Here is a 23,940-nt window from a genome sequence, read left to right as displayed (position 1 = left end):
TCCGGTTAATTGTTAGCTGTTGTTAGCAATATCAGTGGTTTAACAACACATTACATGGTATTTTGCGTAGCAACGTATCCACAGATAGCGGTTGGACAACACTGTGTGTACGACCGATTTAATGAGCCACAAATAAGACATAAGTGCTAATAAACAGTATAAAACTGCAGCTTTAACTTCTGTTAATTAAGGGCACAGCCATCTTCAATTCTGAGCTCGGGGTCGTGTCGATTCCTTCAAGTACACGAGTCAGGTCTCCAACTTCAGGGGGCGTTCCAGTTGAAATTTCCGACTAGGAAGTCAGAATTTATGAATTACGAGTTGAAATGGAACGCAGCATTAGCTGCAGCCGTAGTTTAACGCACCTGATACAGATAATCAGGCCCTTCAGCTGCTGCTCAGTATTAGAGCCCGCTATGCTAACATAGCCACTGAAGCAGCAGATCTGCTTCTTTGTATTTTTTTTTTTAAATAGCGTGACAACCTTGATATATTGTCTAATTTTATATAGAGTTTACTTTTGTATAATGTTTACGTCTTGAATCTATTGTTTACTTCAGTTTGTGATTGCTTCGCTTGGGATGTTACGACATGCTGTGGAACACGATGACTGGGGGGGGGGGGTCTTCCTGATGGCAGGTCGGCCACACTGGTCATGTGCTCTGAACATGCTGCAGAGAGCTGAGCTGTCGGGCCTTTTCCCCGCAACGCTGCGCTGACCCCCATGTACCCTCTGCTGAGTGTGTTTGCAGGCACTAAAACCTCCCGTTCCTGCTGAAGCCAGCATTCCAGCGTTCAGTTTACACTCTTCTGTGCCCATATTAGGGTGCTTTCTCCAAGAAGCTGCCCCTGCAGAGGGTGCATGAGAGACGCGGTGCAAATGAACAGTCCCATGTGGCATATTGCATAACGTACGACATACTGTATAACGTACGACATACTGCATAACGTACGGCATACTGCATAACATACGACATACTGTATAACGTACGACATACTGTATAACGTACGACATACTGCATAACGTACGACATACTGTATAACGTACGACATACTGTATAACGTGCGACATACTGCATAACGTAGGACATACTGTATAACGTGCGACATACTGCATAACGTACGACATACTGCATAACGTACGACATACTGTATAACGTGCGATATACTGTATAACATATGACATACTGTATAACGTACGACATACTGTATAACGTACGACATACTGTATAACGTATGTTTCTGCGGAGTGACTTGTATTGATTTGGTCTTATTCTTCTCCTCTTCACCCACCTGGGATCCAGGCTCAGTGGTAGGTGAAGCTCCTGGGCCTCTAAAGACCTAATGGTTGGAGCATCAAGCGACTTTCACCTTAGAGATACACGCAGACATATGTCTGCAAGACTGTGGGAAATGCAGATTTGGAAATTGTGGTGTTTTCCTGTTGCCAGGCACAGAGTTCCAAACATCTCGTGGGGGGGTGGGTGGGGGAGGGTTGTTATGTGTGAAGTTAAACCTGTGGTGTGGAGATCTACACTCACCTCATCCTGGGGGGGGGGGGCTGGGGTTACAGCTCCCTTTGATTTTCTGCAGATGGATGTTAGGTGTCACGATAACCTGCTCAATTGCCTTGTTTTATACTGAGTGGAATATTCAAAACTTGCAGCTTACACATAGGATACCCGTAACATGATGATGAACTCTATACCACTTTTGGTGTGTGCGTGCGTGTGTGTGTGTGTGTGAGGTTGCTGTGCAGTGCAGTGTGAATATGTCACACTTTGCCCCTATATATCTTTTAGGCCAGTTCCGCTGTCATCTAAATGGTGTGACCATTCATCTCAGTGACAACTGTGTCATCCAGAGAACGAGCCTGGCACAGGTGCACGTCTGGGGGGCCACAGCTGTCCACCCTCCGCCTGCCCCTTGACCTTTGAACTCCACCTGTTGCTCTGGCGCTCAGTGCTGTCACGTCCACGGGAACTGCTGGATGCCGCTTTTCCCTTCTGACTGTAGACGTCCTGCGGGCCAAAGCAATGTACATTTCTGATAAATTGGGGTCTGTCAGTCCCTGCAGCAGCTGGGGGTTAAGAGCATTGCTGAGGGGCCCTGCGGGGACCCAGGAATTATAGCCAGCATCCTTCTGATTACAGGCCCAGCATACTAACCCACTGAGCCCCACATAATATACAGCATCACATAATGCGAGCAGAGACCCTTACAGACCTACAGGCATATTACGCCTGCTGTTCTCACATCTCAGACTGGATGAATTTCCTTTGTCCCTCTGCTAGAACGTGTGTGGGAGTTTGATGCAGGTTCAGCTCCGAACTTTATAAGGTCAGGAGTTGCTGCAGAACTGCTGCTATTTATAAGCGAGGTTTATGGGGGGGCCACTGAGGATGACGGGTGGCCATGTGTTTCCCGTCAAAGCACGATGCAGCCGGCCTGCCTCAAGCATCCTCAAAGACAATCACCTAATCTGCATTATCACAGGCCCTGCAAGGAGGCCTGCCATTGTAACACACTTTATCTGTCTATTAGGTAAGAGTGCCCCCTTATCAAGGCTTTTCTGTGGCCCCTGGCGGCCTCTGTCTCCTCAGCTGACAGCGGGGGTGGGAGAGGTGCTGTGTTCAGTGTCTTTCACAGTTCGTGACATTGGAGGTGTTTCAGTTGAAGCCAGCGGCGTGATTTGAAAGGACAGACGGCCAGTAGACAGGCCGAGCTGGGAATGCCGTGTCACGGCAGCCCAGCTCACAGAGAGGGCTAAGCAAAGAGGTGTTTAACTCTCTCCAAGCTCCCGCTGTGCTCGGACAGACCTGATGACTCAGGGCTTCTGGGATTTTGTGACGTGCTGGCAGATGACCAACTTGGGAACAGATGTTTGCGGGATTAGAGGCTAACAGCTAACTCCTCCCCTATACAAACATGCACAGAGCCCCCACCCTACTGAAACACTCTCCAATAAACAACAAGACAACAGAACAGTAAATAAATCAGGGCTGTGCTCCCAGTCACAAACTCTGTTTAAGACCTATATGTGTAATCAGGATATACCGCACTTTATACCAACATTTTATCTGTTGTCTTTATCCAGAGTGATTTGCAAACTTTATTGTCTCACATTGGATATTATGCTGAAGAGCTGTAAGTATCACTCAGTGGTCAAACAGCATGATCTAATTCAGGGCTGTTCACAGTCCTCAAGGGCCAAGCACTGCTGATTTCCCAGCCTTGCTTTACCTATGAGTGGCACTGTGACTCTGTGTGTATTTGTGACACTCTATATGTGCCTCTATCAGCCCTGCCCCAGTCACTGTCCTTATTCTAGAAATTTCTCTCCATCATGCCTTTACAAGCACTTTATAAGCGCTCCATGCTTGGATCAGTAAAGTAACCCTTTCTGAGAGTATTAGGGACAACTTAGCAAAGTTTGGGCATCTTCACTGTGCGAGAATCTGGAATCAGAAGGACAATTGGAGAGTCATCCAGGGACAGGAAGGCCATTTCTGACATGTCAAAGAAATCTGTGCTACAAAGAACTTGACAAGATATCAAACGGTATGTAGCATTGAATCAATTCTACTGCCTCAGAAGTCAAAAGCCTCTGCTAAATAAATACATAAAGTGTAAAATGCAAAGTCATGTCATACACACCTTGTTTAACTTGTTACTTTTAGTGTTTCATGCATAGAAGTAAGGAAAGTCTGAGTACTCATGGCAAAAATCTTTGAACCATGTACCAACATTTTATAAGCCATGACTGTACTTCAGGTTAATCTGCGAGATATTATGGTGATGTATTCATCAAAATGGCATCTACCCCTGTACCACTCTCACACCCAGTAAGCTATACAAACCATTCAGAGCTAAATCAGAAAAATCAAGCCCCAATTTGCGCATGGCTTTAAATATACAAGCAGCCGACCAGTTACCAACTGCCATGCAAATGATGAGGAAATGAGCACCTTATCGGTTTAATAAGAACTGGAAAAAGGCGCAGCGTGGCAGAAAAACTGGATCCACTGCAGCCGAACTGGGCAAGGACTTCGACTGAAATGGTAATCTTTTCAAAATCATTCCAGATGTCATCCACGGGAAAATACCTGAAGAGCAGGTCGGCATGGTTTCCTGAAGCTCGCACTAGTGCCTTTGTGTGTGTGGATTAGGTTTATATTACATTGTGGGGAACGAATGTCCCCTACAATGTGATAAAAGCCTGTTATTCTGATGTTTTTGGGGACCATTTTTTAGGTCCCCCCAAAGATCTGTGAATACAATCAAAAAAGTAAAAATGTCTGAAGTCTCGTATTTTGTTTGGTTACTCATGGTTAACGTTAGGGCTGGGTAGGGGTTTGGGTCGTCATGTTGGGACCAGAGATATCCTCATAGAAATGAATGGAGAGTCCCCAGAAAGATATAATTACAAACCTGTGTGTGTGCGTGCGTGTGTGTGTGTGTGTGCGCACCATGGTGAGTTTCAACTGCCCTGAGACGTCAGGATTTTCATTTCCCTTGTGGGCTGGGGAACGACATCACAATCCATGACATCACAACGGGGCACTATGTGTGCAGCACAGACAATGGGGCTGTGTGTGGTACAGAGGGTCCTCACACACGCCCGCACAAAGGGCAAACACGGCGGCTCAATCGCTGCCTTTAAGGGCCGCCCCATGGCCACGCCTCCTCCCTGTGGGCTGCCGAAGTGGGGGGGGGGGGGGGGGTGACCCAACGGGGCCGCTTCACAAAAGGGCTGACACTCGCTACGGCTCCTAACGGCTGCCTGGCTGACCTTACTGGCGCACGCACACACACCACATTCATGCCGGAGCCCCTCCCCGTCCTCCACCGGCCATCATGACTTCCTACAAAAGCCCCCTTCTTAAAAGAGCAGGTCTGTGTAGCGCTAAGGCAGTTTGGAGGCCGCACCTGCAGCAGACTCCTCACCAAACGCTCGTTAAGCTGCAGTCCCTGAGCGCTGGCCCCACCACAGGGTTGAGCAATCGGCACCACAGTCAGCGGTTAGAGGGGAGGCTCTGTTTTGGTAAGGAGGCGTAAACAACCTGAGTTCGTCAGGACAAACACACCTGGCTGGTGAAGTGACTCAGCCCGGGACGCAACGCAGCCAGTGGCTATTCAAAAAACAGCCACCGCAAATTATCTCTGGATCCCAGCAACAGACATCTACACACCTGTCATCCTGGAACACTGGATAAATAGTCAAGGGTGCCGCAGGGCTTTCTGTTATATCGCCATTCACACACTCACCGATGGTACCAGCCGCTGTCTGCCCTCTGTGTTCTTTCAGCTGACTTTCCGTGTTACAGTATCGGGAAGCAGCACAGAGCCTCAGCCAACCCGTCCTCTCCAGTCTGTCAATGCAGGATCGTGGAACAGCGCAGCTAGAAATGCATGTTTTTGGCCTGGTCCAGTGCTAATTGCAGGCCAGAGTAGAGTTGTTCATTAAGCAGCATTGTATTTTAAAAATTTAATTGGCAGCTGGGGGGTACATGATCAGGCTTTTGTTTTCGGAGGGCAGGCCCCCTGGAAAGCTGGCAAACACAAACACATGACCCAGCAGTGGGTGGAAGGAACGGGGGCTTTCGGGTGTTAGGAGATGTGTGCAACAGCGGAGAGGAACAACAACAAGGGCCATTTCAGCTTTGGCACCAGGGAAAACGCAATAAAACAAAATGAGTGTTGAGGCATGGAAAGGGCTGTAACAGGGTGTTGGTTGGGCTGAGTCATTTTGTGGCCAATCGAAAACAGAGCTCGAGCTTACATAATGACGGCTGAGGCAGATATGCAGGCAATGAATGTGTCAGGAGCTAGTTTGGGTACCTGGGGCGCGGGTAGTGAAATGGGTGTTTGATGACAGATACAGGTATTCCTGGATGCCCGCTGCCTGACATGTCATTCCTGTTCTGTAGGTTCTAATGGACCCCCTGTAACCCCTTCTGTGTTCCCCTTCCTGTGTTCCCCTTCCTGTGTTCCCTCTTTAAGTTGCCACTGTTAGCGTGTCGTCACCACGGCACCCTCCCATTTTCTGTCTCTCTTTCTGTCTAACGCGCTGTGCTGCGGCGTGGGCAGGCCTATTCCCTCCGCTGCAGAGGGGCTCTTTGTGGAGCTCTGCTGTAATTACCACCTTTGCTAGGAACTGCCTGGAACGTAAAGCAGGGCCAAGTGGTGGGTGGGGATTTGATGGGGATTGTCCTTCACCCAGGCTGAGAAAGCATGCAGCGGGTCACTGGGAGTCACGGTGCCAGTTTATAAGCTGGCTGCCAGTCAGAGGCAGCGCGTGGCCCAGTCTCATCTACGGAGAAAAAGCTCGCAGTCTGAGGGTCCCTGCTGTTATACCTTTGATTTTATATAACGAAAAAGATATCGCTGCTTTCTCTAGACCATAAAAGAATATTTCAGGTTCTACAGGATTATTGCACAAGGAAAGTTTGACGGCTTCGAATCTCATTAGTCACAAACGAATATGAACCAGGACTGACATGAATGTGGTATATAATGGTATATATAATGGAAAGACGTCAGGACCATGTGAGAAGCGATTCAGGAGCACAGAGCTACACATACAAACTAATTAGGGAGCAAGTTGCTACATAACAGAGAGCAGAAGGTGTCTTTCAGGGTGCCGGGAGGTGCTGTGTAATAGCAAACTTTAATAGCATAAAGTTTGAAATAGCTTTCTTGAATTTTCAGCACTGTAGTTTTTTTTACCTACAGTTTAATATTAAATAACCAAACAAGTAAGAAGAGGTAAATGAACGTCTGCACTACAATTTGAAATGAATTATTTGTAATGACTGTCATTTGTGAAAGTAAAGCAAAGTAAAGGCAGAAATAAATGGCAACACTTCACTCAGCCAATATTTCAAACACCAGTTTTGGCTTCCAGTAATGCTTATTTTAATTGGCCATTATAGGTCTGTTTGCATTTCCACTTTATCTGCTGGTCTTAGTGGGAGATGTGATACCGTCCGTTTAAGGAAATGCCACTTAATATATTAATACGAGATCCAGGGTGACCGATAAGACAATCTGTTGCAATGATACTGAAAAATACATATTTATTATGCCTTTCTCCTGAATCTTTTGTCAAATGAATCAAAGGGCAGCTTTGGCTTGACTGCGCTCAGCCTGCAGTTTTATCAGGCTTAGTTTGACTTATCTGAAATTGTTCAATAAACAATAAGCACTTTCCAGCACCTGCCTCTAAATGGGGCTCACTTTGTCTGTCAGTCCTTTGCACAGACATGCCAGGTAAGTGTACATACAGTCAAGAAGGGGGTATATTTGCACATCCTGAAACAAGGCCTGTACATCTAAGGCTCTGTGCATTTTGGTACTGCTAAAACGTTTTGAGTGCACAAACGTTTTCATTATTAATGGGAACCGGTACTCTTCCACCAAGTCAGGGGTCCATAGACAATTATTTACTTTTCTTATTTAGGAGACACCTTTGTTCAAAGACATACACTTAAGAGAGCAGCATCAGACCCTATCCCTTGGAGCAATGGTCCAATATATAGGGTCTATTGGCTCAATAGTAAAGCCACTTTACCAGGCAGGGGACTTGAACCAGCAACCTTCTGTCATAACCCAGAGAACCACACCACGCAATGGGGAGAAGAGAACAGGTCTGATCTGGTGACTTATAATACCAGATATGGGCATTAACATATTGGGCCCCATAATCCCACAGCAGCCGTTGACTCAACCAGCCTATGAAATGCTTACCATGTTTCATTGTGTGGCTTTGGATGTTTTAATAGGCCATTTTGAAAATATGTACCAGGGGTTTCTTGCTGATTCCATTCCACAGTCTTTATGCCTTGGAGTTAAAAAAAGAAAAACAGCCCATAAGGATTATAGCTAAACATGATAGCTAAAAGTAATAGTACAATGCCTCAGCAAACCATACCTGGCTTCAGCTCAAAAATAGACTGCGTCTTAAGCTTTATTTTATGTATTGTCAAAAAAATATTAGCTATACTTCCATTTCTTCAGCTATCTCGTATGTTATGTTATCTTCATGGGCATCCACTGCATGCTAACACATGCTATGCTCACAATAGTTGCTAGATGGCAGAAAAGAACTAGTCTGTGTGTCCTCTGCCATACCCATGAGGATGAGATGTCGTTTTACATAGTCATTGAGCGCCACCTGGTGGACAATACCCCATTATTACTGGAGTAAACAAAGGAAACCAACACAGACTTGAGTAGATCATGCAAACTCCACACCCACAGACCTAGGATTGGCACTTAAAGCCCATAACCTGGAGGTGTTGAAGTTACCATACCATAGTTTTTAGTTGAAAATACAGAAACTGAAATATAGTGGCATTCTGACGCCAGTTTTTTTTTTTTTTAATTTGTTAAACTTTTTAATGTACCAGTGCCCCAAAATTCATAAATCAGCTAGGCCGTGTCACGAATGAAGCATGGAACCAGAAATGATTCAGCTCAACAAGATGTGAAAATGGCGTGAGCTATTGCAGCGATCTGTTAAGCACCTTCATTAGTGCAGTGTTATGATGAATATCGCCTGCTCTGGCACATCCCTGCATTTGCACATAATTTAGCGAGATTGTGAATTCAGATTCCTGGGAGGGGCTGCAATCTTCTGACTGCTAGCTGACCTGAGCTTTTTTAGTAAAAATCAACCTTTATAAATAGAAAACAGTGCACATTCCTTTTAAAAATGATCTTCTTACTAAGCAAAAAAATAATATCTGATTAGTAGATCTACAATGTACATCGATCAGCTATAGCATTAAATCAACTGACAGGTGAAGCTGAATGACATTGATTGTTTTGTTACAATGGCAACTGTCAAGGGTGCCGTTATATATAAGGCAAGTGGACAGTTAGTTTTTGAAGTTATTGTGTTGGAAGCAGGAAAAAAGTGTAAGGTAGTAGATGACTGGGCCAGAGCATCGCCAAAAGGGCGGGTCTTGTGCTGTCTTCTCATTATGCATTGGTCAGTACCTACCAAAAGTGGTCAAAGGAAGACCAATTGTAAATCAACCTTGGGGGCACGGGTGCCCAAGGATCATTGATGCGTGTGGAGAGCAAAGGCGAGTCCATTTGGTCTAATCCCATAAGACAGGTACTATAGCACAAATTCCTGAAAAGGTTATTGCTGGCTATGATTGAATGGTTTTAGAACACGCAGTGGATCGCAGTTTGCTCTTAAAAGTGCCTACAATGGGTGTGTGAGCATCGGAACTAGACCATGGAGTAATGAAAGACGGTGGCCTGGTCTGATAAGTCATGTTTTCTGTTACATCATGTAGATGGCCAGGTGACTGTGTATCATTTACCTGGGAAAGTGATGGCACCAAGATGCACTATGGGAAGAAGGTAAGCTGGCAGACGCAGTGTGATCAGGTCAATGTTCTGCTGAGAATCCTTGGGTCCTGGCATTTATGTCTATGATAATTTGACACGTATCACCCACCTAAACACTGCAGCAGACCAGATACACCCCTTCATGACAGTGGTATCCCCTGATGACAGTGGCCTCTTTCAGCAGGACAATGCGCCCTGCCACACTGCAAAAATGCTTCAGGAATGGTTTGAGGAACATGACAAAGAATTCAAGGTGTTGACTTGGCCTCCAAATTCCCCAGATCTCAGTCCGACTGAACATCTGCAGGACGTGCTGAACAAACAAGTCCGATCCATGGAGCCCCCACCTCACAGTTTACAGGACTTAAAGGATCTGCTGCTAATGTCTGATCCCACGGGACCCTTCAGAGGTCTTGTGGAGTCAGTGCCTTGACAGGTCAGAGCTGTTTTGGTGGCACGAGGGGAACCTACACAATATTAGGAAGGTGGTTTTAATGATATGGCGGATCAGTGTATATAATTCTCTGTGAGAAGAGTGGAGACTCCCGCATACTTGTTTGTTTTTTTCCCAGTCACTCGCTGTGCCGTGCAAATGACATTTTCCATTAATAAATAATGAGGACACCCTTAAATATAATGGGTGGAAAATTGCTTTGCAAGAAAGTGATGAATACAGTGATGACAAGTTATGCATTTTTAATATGTTTTATCGGCTGGTAGAAGGTGTGAAAGATCATGGGTCGGGTTTCAGGCATCCTCTCATGAGCTTCATGCGATATTCATGCTTTGTTTCACAGCGAGATGTTGCCTCTTGGGGAATCCCTTCTGTTTACAGTGTGTGCGTGTGACCACACGGGTGCCACAATAATGACTAAGAGCTGCATGAATTCTGCAAAAGTGTTTACGAAGCATATAAAAAATGGTCCATGTGCACAAAATGCATTACTAAATTATCCAAACATTAATATGCACACATCTATAATTAAAATGTCTGCCCTCAGTGACTAGGCATTGGGGCAGTGAGTAGCTCTGTAGGCTGGAAGATCACTGGTTTGAGCCTCAGCCTTGGCAAAATAGTCGCATGTACTGTACATGGGTCCCTGAGCAAGGCTGTTAGCCCCCATCTCTGGGGGAGCTACACACTGGCTGATCCTGCGCTCTGACCCCCAACTTTGGTAAACAAGATGGCATAGGAAGAGGGAAGCGTTCCTGTACTCGTACTTGTGCAAATGGCAAATTAAGGGTGTTTACTTCATTACCAACATACAGTATATGGCCAAAAGTATCATTCTGAAACCAAAGGTATTATTATGAAGTGGAATGTCACTAACCTGCTCTGTGCGACCATCCATTCTGCTGCTAATGTTTGCTGCAGGTTGGTTGGGTGACTTTGTGCTTAAAACAACGTCAGCAACAGGTGTGATGAAATGATACAATTCCACATACTTTTGGCCATATATTGTAAACTCATCCAAAAAATAATCAAACAAAATGAAAAACACTGGCAAAATACATGCAATACTAAGAATGAGAGAAGTATATTATACAATTTCCCAGCAACCCAAACAACCTGACAAACATTTTATAATGGAATATTTTCTCATTATCCCCCATGTTTACAATCTAATCCATCTTCCCGGCTTAGTTGTCACCTATAATCTAAATATTTAGTTGAATTGGGTCTACTGGAACGCTGCAGGGTGGCATGGTGGTGCGGTGGCTCACGCTGTTGCCTCGCAGTGCTGGGGCCAGGGTTCACATATCTGTCAGGGTACAATGTATGTGGAGTTTGTATGTTCTCCCTGTGTGGGGTTTCCTCTGGATACTATGGTCTCCCCCCACACGCAGTCCAAAAATATGCTGATGTTAATTGGAGTTACCAACTTGTGCATGTGTGAGTGATTGCTATGAGAACGTGCCCTGTGATGGGTTGTTCCTTGCCTTGTGCCCATAGGCTCTGGACCCCCGCAACCCTGAATAGGACAAGCAGTTAAAAAAATTGATGGAGAGTTGCATTGCTGTTTCAGGCACAAAATGTAGTTAATAGAACTCATTACATGCATGTAAAAAACTAAAAACGGTTTTAAAAAAATTAAATGCACATTAATTGAAACTGAATTTATTGAAATATGACTATTATAATGATGACTATTTGAATGCAGCTTGCCAATAATAGCATCGGAGGCACGGGCGTCGCTCCTGACACCTAGTGGCTGTGAGTTTGCCCACAGTAAAGATGGCGGCGTCCATGTGGAGGGTCGGTAGCTCTGCAGGCCGAGCAATCGCTAAAGCTCGCAGTGTAAGTCGTTGATTTTTTTATTTACTGTTTAGTGGTATTATTATAAACCCTATATGCTTTACCTTGTTTGTGCTTCAAGGCACAAGAACTCCACAAACAACCCGGGGATCACCTTAATAGTGCGGAATCAGGGGTCTGCGCTAGCAAGTAGCCTAGCAGATCTGGGAAGGTCACACAGTACAGAGTCATTACAAGATTACAGTGTTGTCGGTGCGGATTAGGATGGCTGTTTCTTAAACGTTATCATACCATTTTAACAATTGTATAACTGCTTTGGTTTTATGCAAATATCTAACGTTGCAGAGGAAGCGGAAGGACAGTTTGGTGGCCTATATAATGAATGTGCTTTATTTCGAAATAATGACTATTTAGTCACAAAATCGAAATTAAAAGGTTAACACTGAATTAAATACTCTCGAAAGTATAACCTAGACTCGTTCCTGTGCTGAACTGCTTAAAACTATTAATAAATTTAGTGATTTAATCATTATCTTGTGACCTGTCGTTACATAAACCGACTGTGATGGGGAAAATAAAAACTAAAACTGTTTTGGTGTAATAACGATATTTATGATCATTGTGTAATTTGCTTAAGGAATGATTTTGTAAACTATAAGTTTAACTAACTGATAAGCTGTTTATAGTACTTATAACATGAATCTGTTGCGTTGTCCTTCATATGAAGTTAGCTACTTATATATCAGTATATACAAGCATAAAGGCCAGAGCTAGTTCTATGTTTTACTAACTAGTCATTATTATATAAGGGTACATTTATTGGGTAGGAGGATGAATTGATTGATGAATGATTGTTATGCATACATTTCATTGTACTCAAGTTTTTGCAATATACAGGAAATGCTTTTAATCCAGGTTGGTCACGGTTAATATCTTGCTCCAAGCCCTTAAAGTAGGCCTTTCTGGCACAGTTTTTCCCTCCTATGTTCAGTTTTTAACCAGCATGAAGACCTCATAATTTGTCTTTTATTCTTCCCAGCCTGTCCTCCTGCCTTGGAAACGGGGACAGGGTAGCATTTCCTACGCCCAGAGTCTCCAGGCTCACCCAGAGACGCTCCTCAGCACCCTGGACAATGGCCTGCGTGTCGCCTCCGAGGAGACAGGGCACAGCACCTGCACGGTGAGCATGTGCCACGCGTGTATCGGCACGCACACGCACACACACGCACACACACGCACCACGAGTGCCAGGCAAAAAAACGGCCCTTAAAACTGCTTGCTGACAATAAATGTACTGGGCCAATATACACTGTTGTAGTATTTTTCCTTGAAGTTCCTTGTCATTATGGAAGTGTGTTGCAAATAATAATAATAATTATTATTCGGTAATCAGGCTAAATATGTGCTAAATATGAGGTGGTTTGTGTGCCTCCCCCTTCAGGTAGGGCTGTGGGTGAACTGCGGCAGTCGCTATGAAACGACGAAGAACAACGGAGCCGCTTTCTTCCTGGAGCACTTGGCCTTTAAGGTAACGGCTTCAGCAGGTATCCGTCAGTCTGGCTGGCTGGAAATGGTCAAATGCACCCAGAGCCAGCTGCTCTCCTGCTGTCCTCCTTAACAGTATGAAGATCTATCTGTTACGTATTATTTCATTTTTTAAACCTGTTATACCCATTCGACAGCGTGTATGTTTGTAAGGTGCTTGTTGCTTCACTTGAACTCTACTTTGGACAAAAGCATCTGCCACATAAATTTGAATGTAGTGTTTTATTGCAATTCTTATGATTCTATGAAATGTGTATCTGTGTAACTGTACCTGTTTAAGGTAAAATATTGCCATGTCGCCCACCACTAGTTGGGACAAAATTTAATGTTGGTAAATTACTTGACCTGCTGATAAAACTGGCAGTATTTAGGCTGACTGGCCAATTGTCGGTCAGCAGTGATCATGGTGAAAGTCGGCCGTTTCCTGTCATAAGCCGATTGATCAGTGGATCCTTATGTCTGTGTTTTGGTTTTTTAATACTATTTAAGCTGCTCTTAATATCTTACATGATGCGTTCCATCTTAATCCTTTCTCCTCCATTTTAAATTCCTAGGGGACCAAGAAGTACCCACAGGGGGCACTGGAGCAGGAGGTGGAGTCTATGGGCGCACACCTCAGTGCCTACACCTCCCGTGAGCACACCGCCTACTACATGAAGAGCCTCGCCAAGGACCTTCCTAAAGGTGAGCTCTTTGCGGCTTTGGGGCCCTGTTGTGCCCTTGGGAGCCTTTGTCTCCCTGGGAGAAGTTTGAGTTGCTTTCTCCCTGCAGGACCGGGTAGATCTGGGACCATTTTTTGAGTCCCTGCTCCAGACTAGAATCACGAACTGCTAGGGTGGGATTTACAGCAATAAGCTTTGCTGATTGGATGATAACAAGCACCAGCGCTAACATGGGAGTTGCACAGAAGTGCTGGGGAAAGAGATGGAAGTAGTGGAACAAAAATTGAGCAGATGAATTATGTTTGCATCTCCATTACATTAAATGTATCAATGACTACATTAGTATACTTTTGTCCAATATCTCCGATGTTGGCAGTGAAAGTAAGAGTGCTTTTTAGCAGAAGGACGTTATTTATTTATTTTTATTCTGCGGGGCCAGGTTTAATAAAGAATTATAAACATGTTATAAACATGTTATAAATAAAATGTAAATCAACGACTGTGTCCCATTTTTCAGATTGTGTGATTAATCCCCCCAGTAACTTACAAAATTACTAGTTTATCCTCCATTGTTTTGGGGTGGCGGTGTAGTGAAATTTAACCTATGTGTCTCCCACGCTTATTTAGCATTAAGGTCCCAGTTCTTATTATGTGGTGGGAAGAGGCACCACATGAAAGAGACCAGGAACTACAAAAGTTGGAGATGGCTCTGGAACTTGGTTATTGAACATCTGCGGCAAAGTGCCTATGGAGTGCAGCCATTTCATAGACTGGGAATTCCGCGCCTCCTTAGGCCGTGCCTGCGTGTGTCAGTCTGTCCCGTCGGTCCGTCTTGCCTGCCTGTCTGTCCCGCCCATCCGTGTGTGTGTGTAATGGAGGCCGTGTTTCCCAGCCGTGGAGCTGCTTGCGGAGGTGGTGCAGGGTAGCCTGCTGAGCGAGGCCGAGATCGAGCACCAGCGGGGGGTAGTGCTGCAGGAGCTGGAGGAAATGGAGGGCAGTCTGCAGGACGTCTGCATGGATCTCCTGCACGCCACCTCCTTCCAGGGCACTCCTCTGGGACAGAGCACCCTGGGCCCCTCCCACAATGCCAGGTATGTGGCCAGTCATGCTTCCACATTCACTCTCTCTCTCCCACCCCTTCATGCTGCGGCTCTGTTACTAAGTGCAATATGTATGTTAGCAATCTGTAAACCCTTGAGCTCACCCCCAATTTCACGCTGTCCTGTGTTTTTGTACTTCCTAAGTACTCTGAAAACCCTCCTCTTGTTATTTGCTGTGTGTATGTTGCCTCATGGCTCTGGGGGTCCCACTGTTTACCTGCATATGAATGGTATGACAATAAAGCCCATCTGATTTGTTAATCTTTGTGAGCATGTCCTCATCTCATCATTTAATGAATCCCAGTCATGCCCTACTTGTCCTCAAAAACACTGAAAATCAGCCTTTTTGATACCTGGTGTTGGTTTAGGGATGAAACAGTTACCAGTTTCACGGTAAACCACGTGAAAATTCTTTAGTATCCCGCAACAAAGTATCAAAGTTTCAAATTTTAATCAATTATTAAAATTGTGGCTGATACCACACTTGGAAAACTTGCATTAATTACTGTACAACATCAACCAAAGTTGGCAACAGTCTCTCAGATGCAGGTTCGCAGGCGCAGCGTGCAAAGTGGGTTTGTTTGTTTGAGTGAAAACATGCCGGAAGTCAGTGACAGCGCACCGGAGATTTTTAGTGTTAATCTACATTTAATATTGTTTTAATATGTTTACATGAGGCATTGACTATGTGATTATTTTAATGTTCATGCAAACATGAAGAATTTAGTGCTGCTAATTTTATTTGTTTTTCAGTATAGAACTTGAAGTGATTTCAATTTGTCAGTATTTTTTGAACATTTTCAGCACATTTTAACAGTACTACGATAACATTGATTGGCGTGAATTTCAGTCAATATAATCTTATTCAAAAATTTTCCTTCCGTTTCATCTCCGCTGCCTAAGTCTCCCTGAGTCTGTTCACTTTTTCACGTGTCGGGCCGCCCTAACCCTGTAGAGCCACGTCTGACCCTTACTCTGCTGTCTCATGCTGCAGGACCCTCACTCGCCAGGACTTGCTGGAGTTCATCAGCAGCCACTTCAAAGCCCCTCGCATGGTGCTGGCTGCTGCCGGAGGTGCTGTTCTTCTATTCCTGTGAAATTCCCTTTGATTTCTGCTCTCAATCTGTATTGACTCACATTTGACGACATGCATGCTGTTTCCGCATTGAGTTCTTGAGTGAGTTTGTGGACTTGTTTTGGTGCACTTGGCTGTATCAGATTGTTTTTCATTTGAATCTACTGCTGTTGCATCGATGCTTTTCTGCCATGTTTGGCTGGTCTCCATGCTGTTTGTGGAAATGTGACCCTGCCCCCGCAGGCGTGAATCACCGGGAGCTGGTGGACCTGGCTCGCCAGCACTTGGGGGGCGTGTCCTTCCAGTACGAGGGAGACGCTGTGCCTGTGCTGTCACGCTGCCGCTTTACTGGGAGTGAGGTGAGACTGGCTGCACACATGCTGGCCCAGATAGCAAATCCAACTGTAGCAACCACTAGCTCACCCCTGTTAATTGGAAGAACTAATTAAGCCACACCCATTGCTGACATTGGTGTAGCACACAACCATTCAATCCCCACCTGCAAACACTGGCAGCAGGATAGACATCTTTCCAAATGTGTGCCATGCTAGAGCTGCCCTGGCCAGTGTGAAGTAACTGTGAAGTGGAACCATCTGAGAGCATGTGGTTGTTCGGCTACACCGGCTCAGAAAGGGACCTGGCCATCCAACATCAAATACCCAACCTCAATGGCAGCAAATGCCACCATAAATGTTCCAGCATCTTCCCCGTAGACGAGAGGGTATTCTAGCAACAAAGGGTGTTCCAACTTCATGTCAGTGCTTTTGGTTTGGGAATGAGATGTTGGACGAGCTCGTGTCCGTGTGTTTGGCTATATAGTGTTTGCTCAGGCTGAAATACACCAGACATGCAAGCAAGATTTATTCCTGGTGATATGAGAAAGTGTCAGCCTTGAGGGAGTATGATGGAGGACATCAACAGCCAAATAATAGATGACAAAGCAAAGATCGAATGGAGATGGAAGGAAGACGTATAAGACCTCTGTAGTGAAGCCAGCAACAGACAGGATACATTTAATGAGGTCAGATCCATGGAGGAGCCTTCAATAATGGATGGGGATGGTCAAATGTCACTACTGTTACTGCTGAAAAGGACGGCCATAGGGATAGCTGACGGCCATAGGGATAGCTGACGGCCATAGGGATAGCTGACGGCCATAGGGATAGCTGACGGCCATAGGGATAGCTGACGGCCGAAGAACAGTTGGAGTCTTGACCGAATTATGCAAACTCAGTGTGCTACAGGTTGAATGAGTCTGCTTATATTCAATACCATAGAAGACCTGACAGTGTGCAAACTGTAAGGCTGAGGAGCAAGAGACATCATTGATGACGCACAGTAGATAATAAAAAAAAAACCATGGAATAACAGGAGGAGGGAAATGTTTTTTATTAATTACAAGGCTTTTGATTGCATTGGCATGGGCTTCTCAGGAAAATGGGTGTATCAGCAAATCTCCTCATGAAGAGAGAATTTTGAACTGGATGAGAATCCAGAGTCAGTGGAGAAACTGAGTGGTTCAGGATTAGTAAAGCCGTCAGATAAGGATGCAGATTGGCCGCGCACCTATTCATCTTGTATCCAGAACATACAATGAGACTTAACACTGGATGAAGAAACCTCAATGACCTTCTATATACTGATGACACCAACTTACAGCAGAAAGTGAAAATTGGGCCACAAGGAAAACAAACAAGTAGAATTTTGTTCGAATCAAACCAGAATTTTCACATGAAACACAAATGACCCAATTGAATGAGTTATGCCAAGATCCAGTGCTTTGGGAACCATAATGTTTGAATAAGGTAAAGAACAGGACAACCAGCAACACGGTGGAAGAACTCAGCCATGTCAACCAGGATCATACCTTTGGGATACCTGAAGACCTGGACAGATGACAGAAATTTACAGAGGAATGCCATCTATCACCTATTAGTGATGACTTTCCATAGCTGTCAAATGCTGTAGTAGAATGTCATTGTACAGTGAGCATCATAGTGAGGTTAAACAGTGTAAGTGTCACTGTGGCTGTGGTAGTATAATCGAGCCTTCAGCTTACTTATGTTTTTGAGTTGGTTTGGTTGTTCCCACCTCTCCTGCCCCCCCCCACAGGTGCGCATGCGTGATGACGCCATGCCCCTGGCACACGTAGCCATCGCCGTGGAGGGGGCCAGCGCCACCAGTCCTGACCTCGTGCCCCTCATGCTGGCCAATGCCATCGTCGGGAGCTACGACGTGACCTACGGTGGTGGGAAGGTACGAGTCCAAGGGGCGTCTCCCTGCCGGGATCAGTACCAAGGCATCATGGGATTACCTTCCCCTCCATTCTGCTGCCTCTGATAGTTCACTGACAGGATTACAGATGACAAAACAAAGGATTACACCCCCCCTGAGAAATGGCAGCATTTTTGTGGTGTTGTAAGGTTTTTATCTCATTTTGAGCTTAGCATTGATTTTTCAATCCTCTGTGAAATGTATCCTGGGGAGCAGGATAAACACCCTGTGATGCTGGGCGCTGGCAGACGCTGTGCTTTGGGCTCTCTTACCATCGCCTCTGATGCTCCAGCTCTTTGCAGATGCTGACTTCATGTACAGTTTCATGCATTAATGGTGACGCTTCTTATGCAAAACACTTTGCTGCAAAAATTACCATTGAGAGCAAACTGCAGTCAAAGTCATGACTTTTGCTGGTGGAGGAATGATGTTTAAAAACAGGACATGAATGGTATTTCAGGCACTGCGATTGAGAGGCCTCTCCTTCAAGAAAGCAGCAGTAGGGATGTGGGACACATTTTGTGGAACCATCTAAAAAGCTGCTGTCCCTTTTGGAATTCTTAGAGATGCACGATATCGCACCGATATTGGTGATACCTTTTTTTTTTTTATCTCTTTTATCAAGTATTAGTCCAATGTGTCAATCTTGCTTAATATTGCTGGCCAATATTTAAACTCTACAACAATTCAAGGTTAACAGCAACAGAGTTATGGACAGAAATATTGCAGATGATTGCATTTGGTGATCAGCCATTTTCTGTAGTGGAGGACGAGGGATTTTATTGGTCGCCGCTGGCGAGTGACTCGGGTTGGCTGGTTATCAGTGATATTAGACAAAATTATATCAGTTATCCCTATTGGTCAGAATTTCCATATGGGACATTAACTATGTCCTAAATTGTACTTGTAATTGTAATTGAAATAGCTTGAAAATGTGCGAAAATGCTTGTCACCTTAGTACGACATACTGTAAATAGGAGTGAGGGTGACGTGTTGCTGAACACCATCACGTGAGCTATCATGTTGGCTAGTGGTGTAATAATGGACCGAGACCCCCCCCCCCCCCCATGGTTCAGCATACTGAAAGTTCCTTGCTTTACGTGTTCTGTAAGATCTTTCACTAATAAATGGAAAGCAGAGTCATATTTGCCCCCGCCCCCACTTGTCTTTACTGATCCGAAAAATGATCTGATCCGTGACTGAAAAGCAGTGATCCAATCTGAATCATGAGTTTTGTGATCTATTGCACCCCTACTGTTGGTTGTGCTGAAAGAGTTGGGGTGTACAGTGATATTTTTATGATTGCTTTCTTTATTTTTAATTTGGCGTCAGACTGCACAATTTGCACTTTAAGAAATATTTTTGTTTGTTTTTGTGAGAGTTGTTGCTGAATAAAACACAGAATCAGCCTTGTGTAAAGCATCCTGGTCGTGGATGTCTTCCTGTAGCGAAGCGGCGCAGCTTTTGTTTGAGCAACATGACCATTATATTATCCTATTCTCAGCACACGCACAACAACAATAACCTATTACACTAAATGAAGATAGTTTGGCATGTTAGTTAAAATTTATTGATACAAATATGTTATTTAACGCTGAATGGTTGATAAAAGAGAAAAAATATCGGATTGGTATTATAATATTGCTATCGTGATCAGACCTGATGAAATACAATGCCATCTCTAATTGTGCTGTATTGCATGTATTACACAAGCGTGTATATAACGTGTGTTTATATTATTACCTTGTCATTCATCACCTCACATGTGCTGCCATTTGCTGCAGTTTGTACCTATAATGTGTTATTGATCTGTGACCCATCTGGTTGGCATCGCTGGTTGGCATCGCTGTTTGCGGGTCCGTCGCTTAACCCCCGTTCTTGGTGTCATGGCAGAACCTCAGCAGCCGGCTGGCACGCGCCGCCGTGGAGGACAAGCTGTGCCAGCGGTACCACGCCTTCCACACCTCCTATGCCGACACTGGTCTGCTGGGTGTATACTTCGTCTCCGATAAGCACCACGTCGATGACATGATGTTCATGGTGCAGAACACCTGGTCAGTGCGTCAGCTGCCCCCCGCCCCCCGCCCCTCCCCTCCTCACCTATTAAATAACAGCATGCGGCAGTTTGAAATGCAGGCATGACGTCACCATGCAGGGATGACCTTAAGCACTATGCTTCTGCTAAAGCATTAAGAAGCTTCTGCAGATTGCTGCCACCTTTTCTGTTTAATCTGAATCGTTTCCCGTTCCGCTTCCATCTGCAGCCTTGTGTTTTGAGGCATCCTGACTAGTTCGTCGGATCGGTAATCGGTATTCCCTCATACCGAGCGTGTCCAGAGTGACTCACCTGCCCGTGGGCAGAATTTCTCACCCATTTCACCCTGTTAATGCGGCATCGCGGGGCATCGCAGTCTCTGTACACCCTGCCCATCGCACGGCCGTGTGTCCCTCTCTCTCTCCTTGTCACAGGATGAACCTTTGCACCACCGTGACGGAGAGCGACGTGGCCAGGGCCAAGAGTGTGGTGAAGGCCACACTGCTGGACCAGCTGGACGGTAAGCAGTGTCCGGTCTCCGGTAACCGGCTGTGCTGCCTCATCTTCCCTGCTACCGCTGTGTGGTCTTGGCTTTGCTCTACAAGCTCGTAACACTGATTGCCACCTTGACTATTCATTTCTGATGCTCTGCTCACTTCCTTTAATGACATTCAGGGTGATGCAGTTAATCATATTTGTTTCTGTGTTATTTTCCCAAGTGAATAATTCAAGGCTATTACCATATTAACTTTTTGAATAAATCAGCAACATGCCTACACCCCCCCGCCCCCCGCCCCACTCCTCTTTATTCTTCTCCAGTTTGGTTTAGCTTTTCAGAAGAAAAAAAAATCAGAGCTCAGTCTGAAGCTCGGTGAAATTCACTTGATTTCATTTATTTTGAAAACTACTTAAGTTTATTGCGCATTATATTCTGAGCACAGGTGGTGCACAGTCTCCCTCCGGAGCTTCAGTTAGAGGATGTCAGCCTGTGCTGTCACAGCGTCCGCGTCCATGCCGTCCAGCCAAATCGGACCGCCTAGCGTTCCCCCACCGGCTCGCGCTCACTCTGTCGCTCTCCACCCCCCAAGGAACGACGCCAGCGTGTGAGGACATCGGGCGGCAGGTCCTGATACACGGCCGGCGTGTTCCCCTGGCGGAGTGGGACGCCAAGATCGACGTGAGTGTCTCCTGAGCCTCGTCTCTTACGTTAACGTAAGACGCATCGCCAAGTACGTGATGGAATCGTACGCTTCGCTGTTGTGGCCTAAATGTCCTGCTTTCAGCACTAGCCGCACTCTGTCAGCTGCTGCTCAATACTGACACACAAAATGAGCCTCTTCAGAAAAGAATCCGAATGAAGGTCTTTAAAAAAATAAAATAAAAAATGTAATAAATACTGTAGCTTTCATGGCTCCTGTAAAGCTCAGAGTTGGTCATCCATAGAAAATACTTGCCCAGGCCTGCTATCAGTAAATACAGTGAATTCCTTTTAAATAGGCCTGACCTTTGACCCTTGTGGTGAGCGTCTTGCTGACATGGTAAATGGGCATCAGTGTCACTCAAGGTGTCCCCCCCCCCCCAGGCTGTCACCGCCAAGATGGTGCGTGACGTCTGCTCGAAATACATCTACGACAAGTGTCCTGCCGTGGCCGCAGTGGGTGAGTCACAGCCAATGGCACAAAGACACTGCGCACATGTATCTGTGTGTGTGTGTGTGTGTGTGTGTGTGTGTGTGTGTGTGTGTGTGTGTGTGTGTGTGTGTGTGTGTGCGTACAGTGGTGAGCTGTGCATGTGTGTATGCATTAAACATGAACATGTTGACTGCGAGGCATTTGCAGGGTGTCTGCCCGCGTATGTCTGATAGAGCTGTGAGCTCTGCGCTCACTGTTGCCCCCTCCAGGTCCCATCGAGCAGCTCCCTGACTACAACCGCGTCCGCAGCAGCATGTACTGGCTGAGAATCTGAGTTTGCCGCCGCCTGCCTCGACGTGCCCCGCCGCCCTTCTATTGTCTTGCTCCCCCTCTCACCTCTCCACCTTCTGCCTCACAGAAGAATGCCATCCATCCATCCATCCATCCTTCCTCGACTGTCAGCCGTTTTCTTCTCTCTCCCATACTCAGCCCTGACATTATGAAGTTTTATTCACCTTCAGCTGTTTATTTTCTTATTTCTGAGACTGTAAATTTGGTAGGAAACGCTTTATGGGGTTTGACAGTACTCTCTGATGTCAGCGTGCTTCAGGATGGCTGGCTGGCATTCTGTGCTGTATGGGGAGAGTGACAGAGGAGAGCTTTGCAATCATGAACATGAGCTTGTACTCACCCCCTAGGGTCTTGCTGGACATCAGATGTAGCAGAGGGGAGTGGAGGGGGCGTATTTATTTGTCAATGTGACCTGCAGTTTTCCTTTTTGTCTTCTACTTGATAATATTGTAGAAGATCTCATTCCATGAGGTTGAATAAAAGATTATAAAGTGCTACACGCTGGTGATTGTTTTTCATACTCTGCTCATCCACAATCCACTTCTGTCATCCACCATATTATTATGTTTTATAGCTAATGTGGTTTCTTTATGCTGGTCGGTAATTATATTTTACTATGCATACTTCAGCTGATTATCTATTATTGAATACTGGAGATATTCCATGTTAAGTGCCTTTCAAAAAGGTCCTACAGTAGAGCCTCTATTCGATATCCCTTCTTACACATTGTGTGTGTGTGTGTGTGTGTGTATGCACGCCTGTGTGTGTGGTCCAGGTATATATTGCACTGTGGGGACCAAATATCCCCACAATGTGATTAAAAGCCTGTTGTTTTCACATTGTGGGGACAATTTTTTCGGTACCCGCAAGGGGGATTTCAATTAAAAACCTGTCCCAGCAATCAAACTAAAAATGACAATAGACTTGTATTCTGTTTGGTTACTTATGGTTAAGGTTGGGGCTGGGGAGGGGTTAAGGTTGTCATTATTGGGATTAGGGTTTTGCCCATAGAAATGAATGGATGGTCCCCACAAAGAGTATAGGTCTGTTTGTGTGTGTGCTTGTCTGTGTTCCTTTGTTAGAATGCCATGGCTTGCAAACCATCAGCTGAAGTATAAGTCTTCCATGCTGAGCGGATCACCATGACAGCGGCTGACATCCGGCCTGCGTCCCTTTGGCTCTCCGTAAGCGAGGCCGAATGGGCATGTGTCTGGGTCGTGCGTGCGGCAGAGGGATCATCTGTGCCGCCCCCCAGGCTGTCATGGTGGGCAATGCCCGAGACGTCGCTGCTTCCCAGATTCTAAGGAGATGACACATGTCAGGAGATGTTTGCCAGGGATGTGTAATTCAGCAGGCACAAGCCCAGCATCTCCCCACCTGAAGTCCGTGTAGAAGGAGCATACCTTCTATGAAGCTCCGCGTGTGAGATCTGCACAGCTTCGCGTACCTGATCTTGGCACGGCTTTTCCTGTCAACAATCCCTGAAAACCAAAACACACAGTGTCTCTGTCTGAAAAGCTTACAAAAGCTTTTATTCTACTTTTTAGAAAAGGGTTCGAAGTTTATGAAACCATCTTAGATGACCAGGTTTAATAACTGAACAATAAATGACAGCCAAAGAACAAGTTTGGCCCTGTATGTACT

General features: G+C 45.5%; 1 protein-coding gene across 1 annotated transcript; it reads left to right on the top strand.

Moving 5' to 3' along the window:
* Positions 1-11,528: 11,528 nt before the first annotated feature.
* LOC111857213 (cytochrome b-c1 complex subunit 1, mitochondrial-like) lies at positions 11,529-22,793 on the top strand. The gene is made up of 13 exons (XM_072715715.1): positions 11,529-11,665; positions 12,663-12,803; positions 13,065-13,151; positions 13,723-13,852; positions 14,723-14,921; positions 15,925-16,004; positions 16,249-16,364; positions 18,118-18,261; positions 20,173-20,333; positions 20,749-20,834; positions 21,403-21,491; positions 21,897-21,972; positions 22,215-22,793. The coding sequence occupies exons 1-13, from the start codon at positions 11,603-11,605 to the stop codon at positions 22,277-22,279; spliced, it is 1,437 nt and encodes a 478-aa protein (XP_072571816.1). The 5' UTR covers positions 11,529-11,602; the 3' UTR covers positions 22,280-22,793.
* The last annotated feature ends 1,147 nt before the right edge of the window (positions 22,794-23,940 follow it).

The sequence above is a fragment of the Paramormyrops kingsleyae genome, chromosome 8, assembly GCF_048594095.1.
Source record: "Paramormyrops kingsleyae isolate MSU_618 chromosome 8, PKINGS_0.4, whole genome shotgun sequence".
Lineage (NCBI taxonomy): Eukaryota > Metazoa > Chordata > Actinopteri > Osteoglossiformes > Mormyridae > Paramormyrops > Paramormyrops kingsleyae.
Note: the sequence above shows the minus strand (reverse complement) of the source record. Positions and strands in the feature narration are given on the sequence as shown.

Bases quoted from the DNA above. Each gene is read 5' to 3' on its own strand.
- LOC111857213 (XM_072715715.1), top strand. From the start codon at position 11,603: ATGGCGGCGTCCATGTGGAGGGTCGGTAGCTCTGCAGGCCGAGCAATC. The intron at 12,804-13,064 runs GTGAGCATGTGC...CTCCCCCTTCAG, and splicing joins CAGGGCACAGCACCTGCACG to GTAGGGCTGTGGGTGAACTG. The intron at 18,262-20,172 runs GTACGAGTCCAA...GTGTCATGGCAG, and splicing joins TGACCTACGGTGGTGGGAAG to AACCTCAGCAGCCGGCTGGC.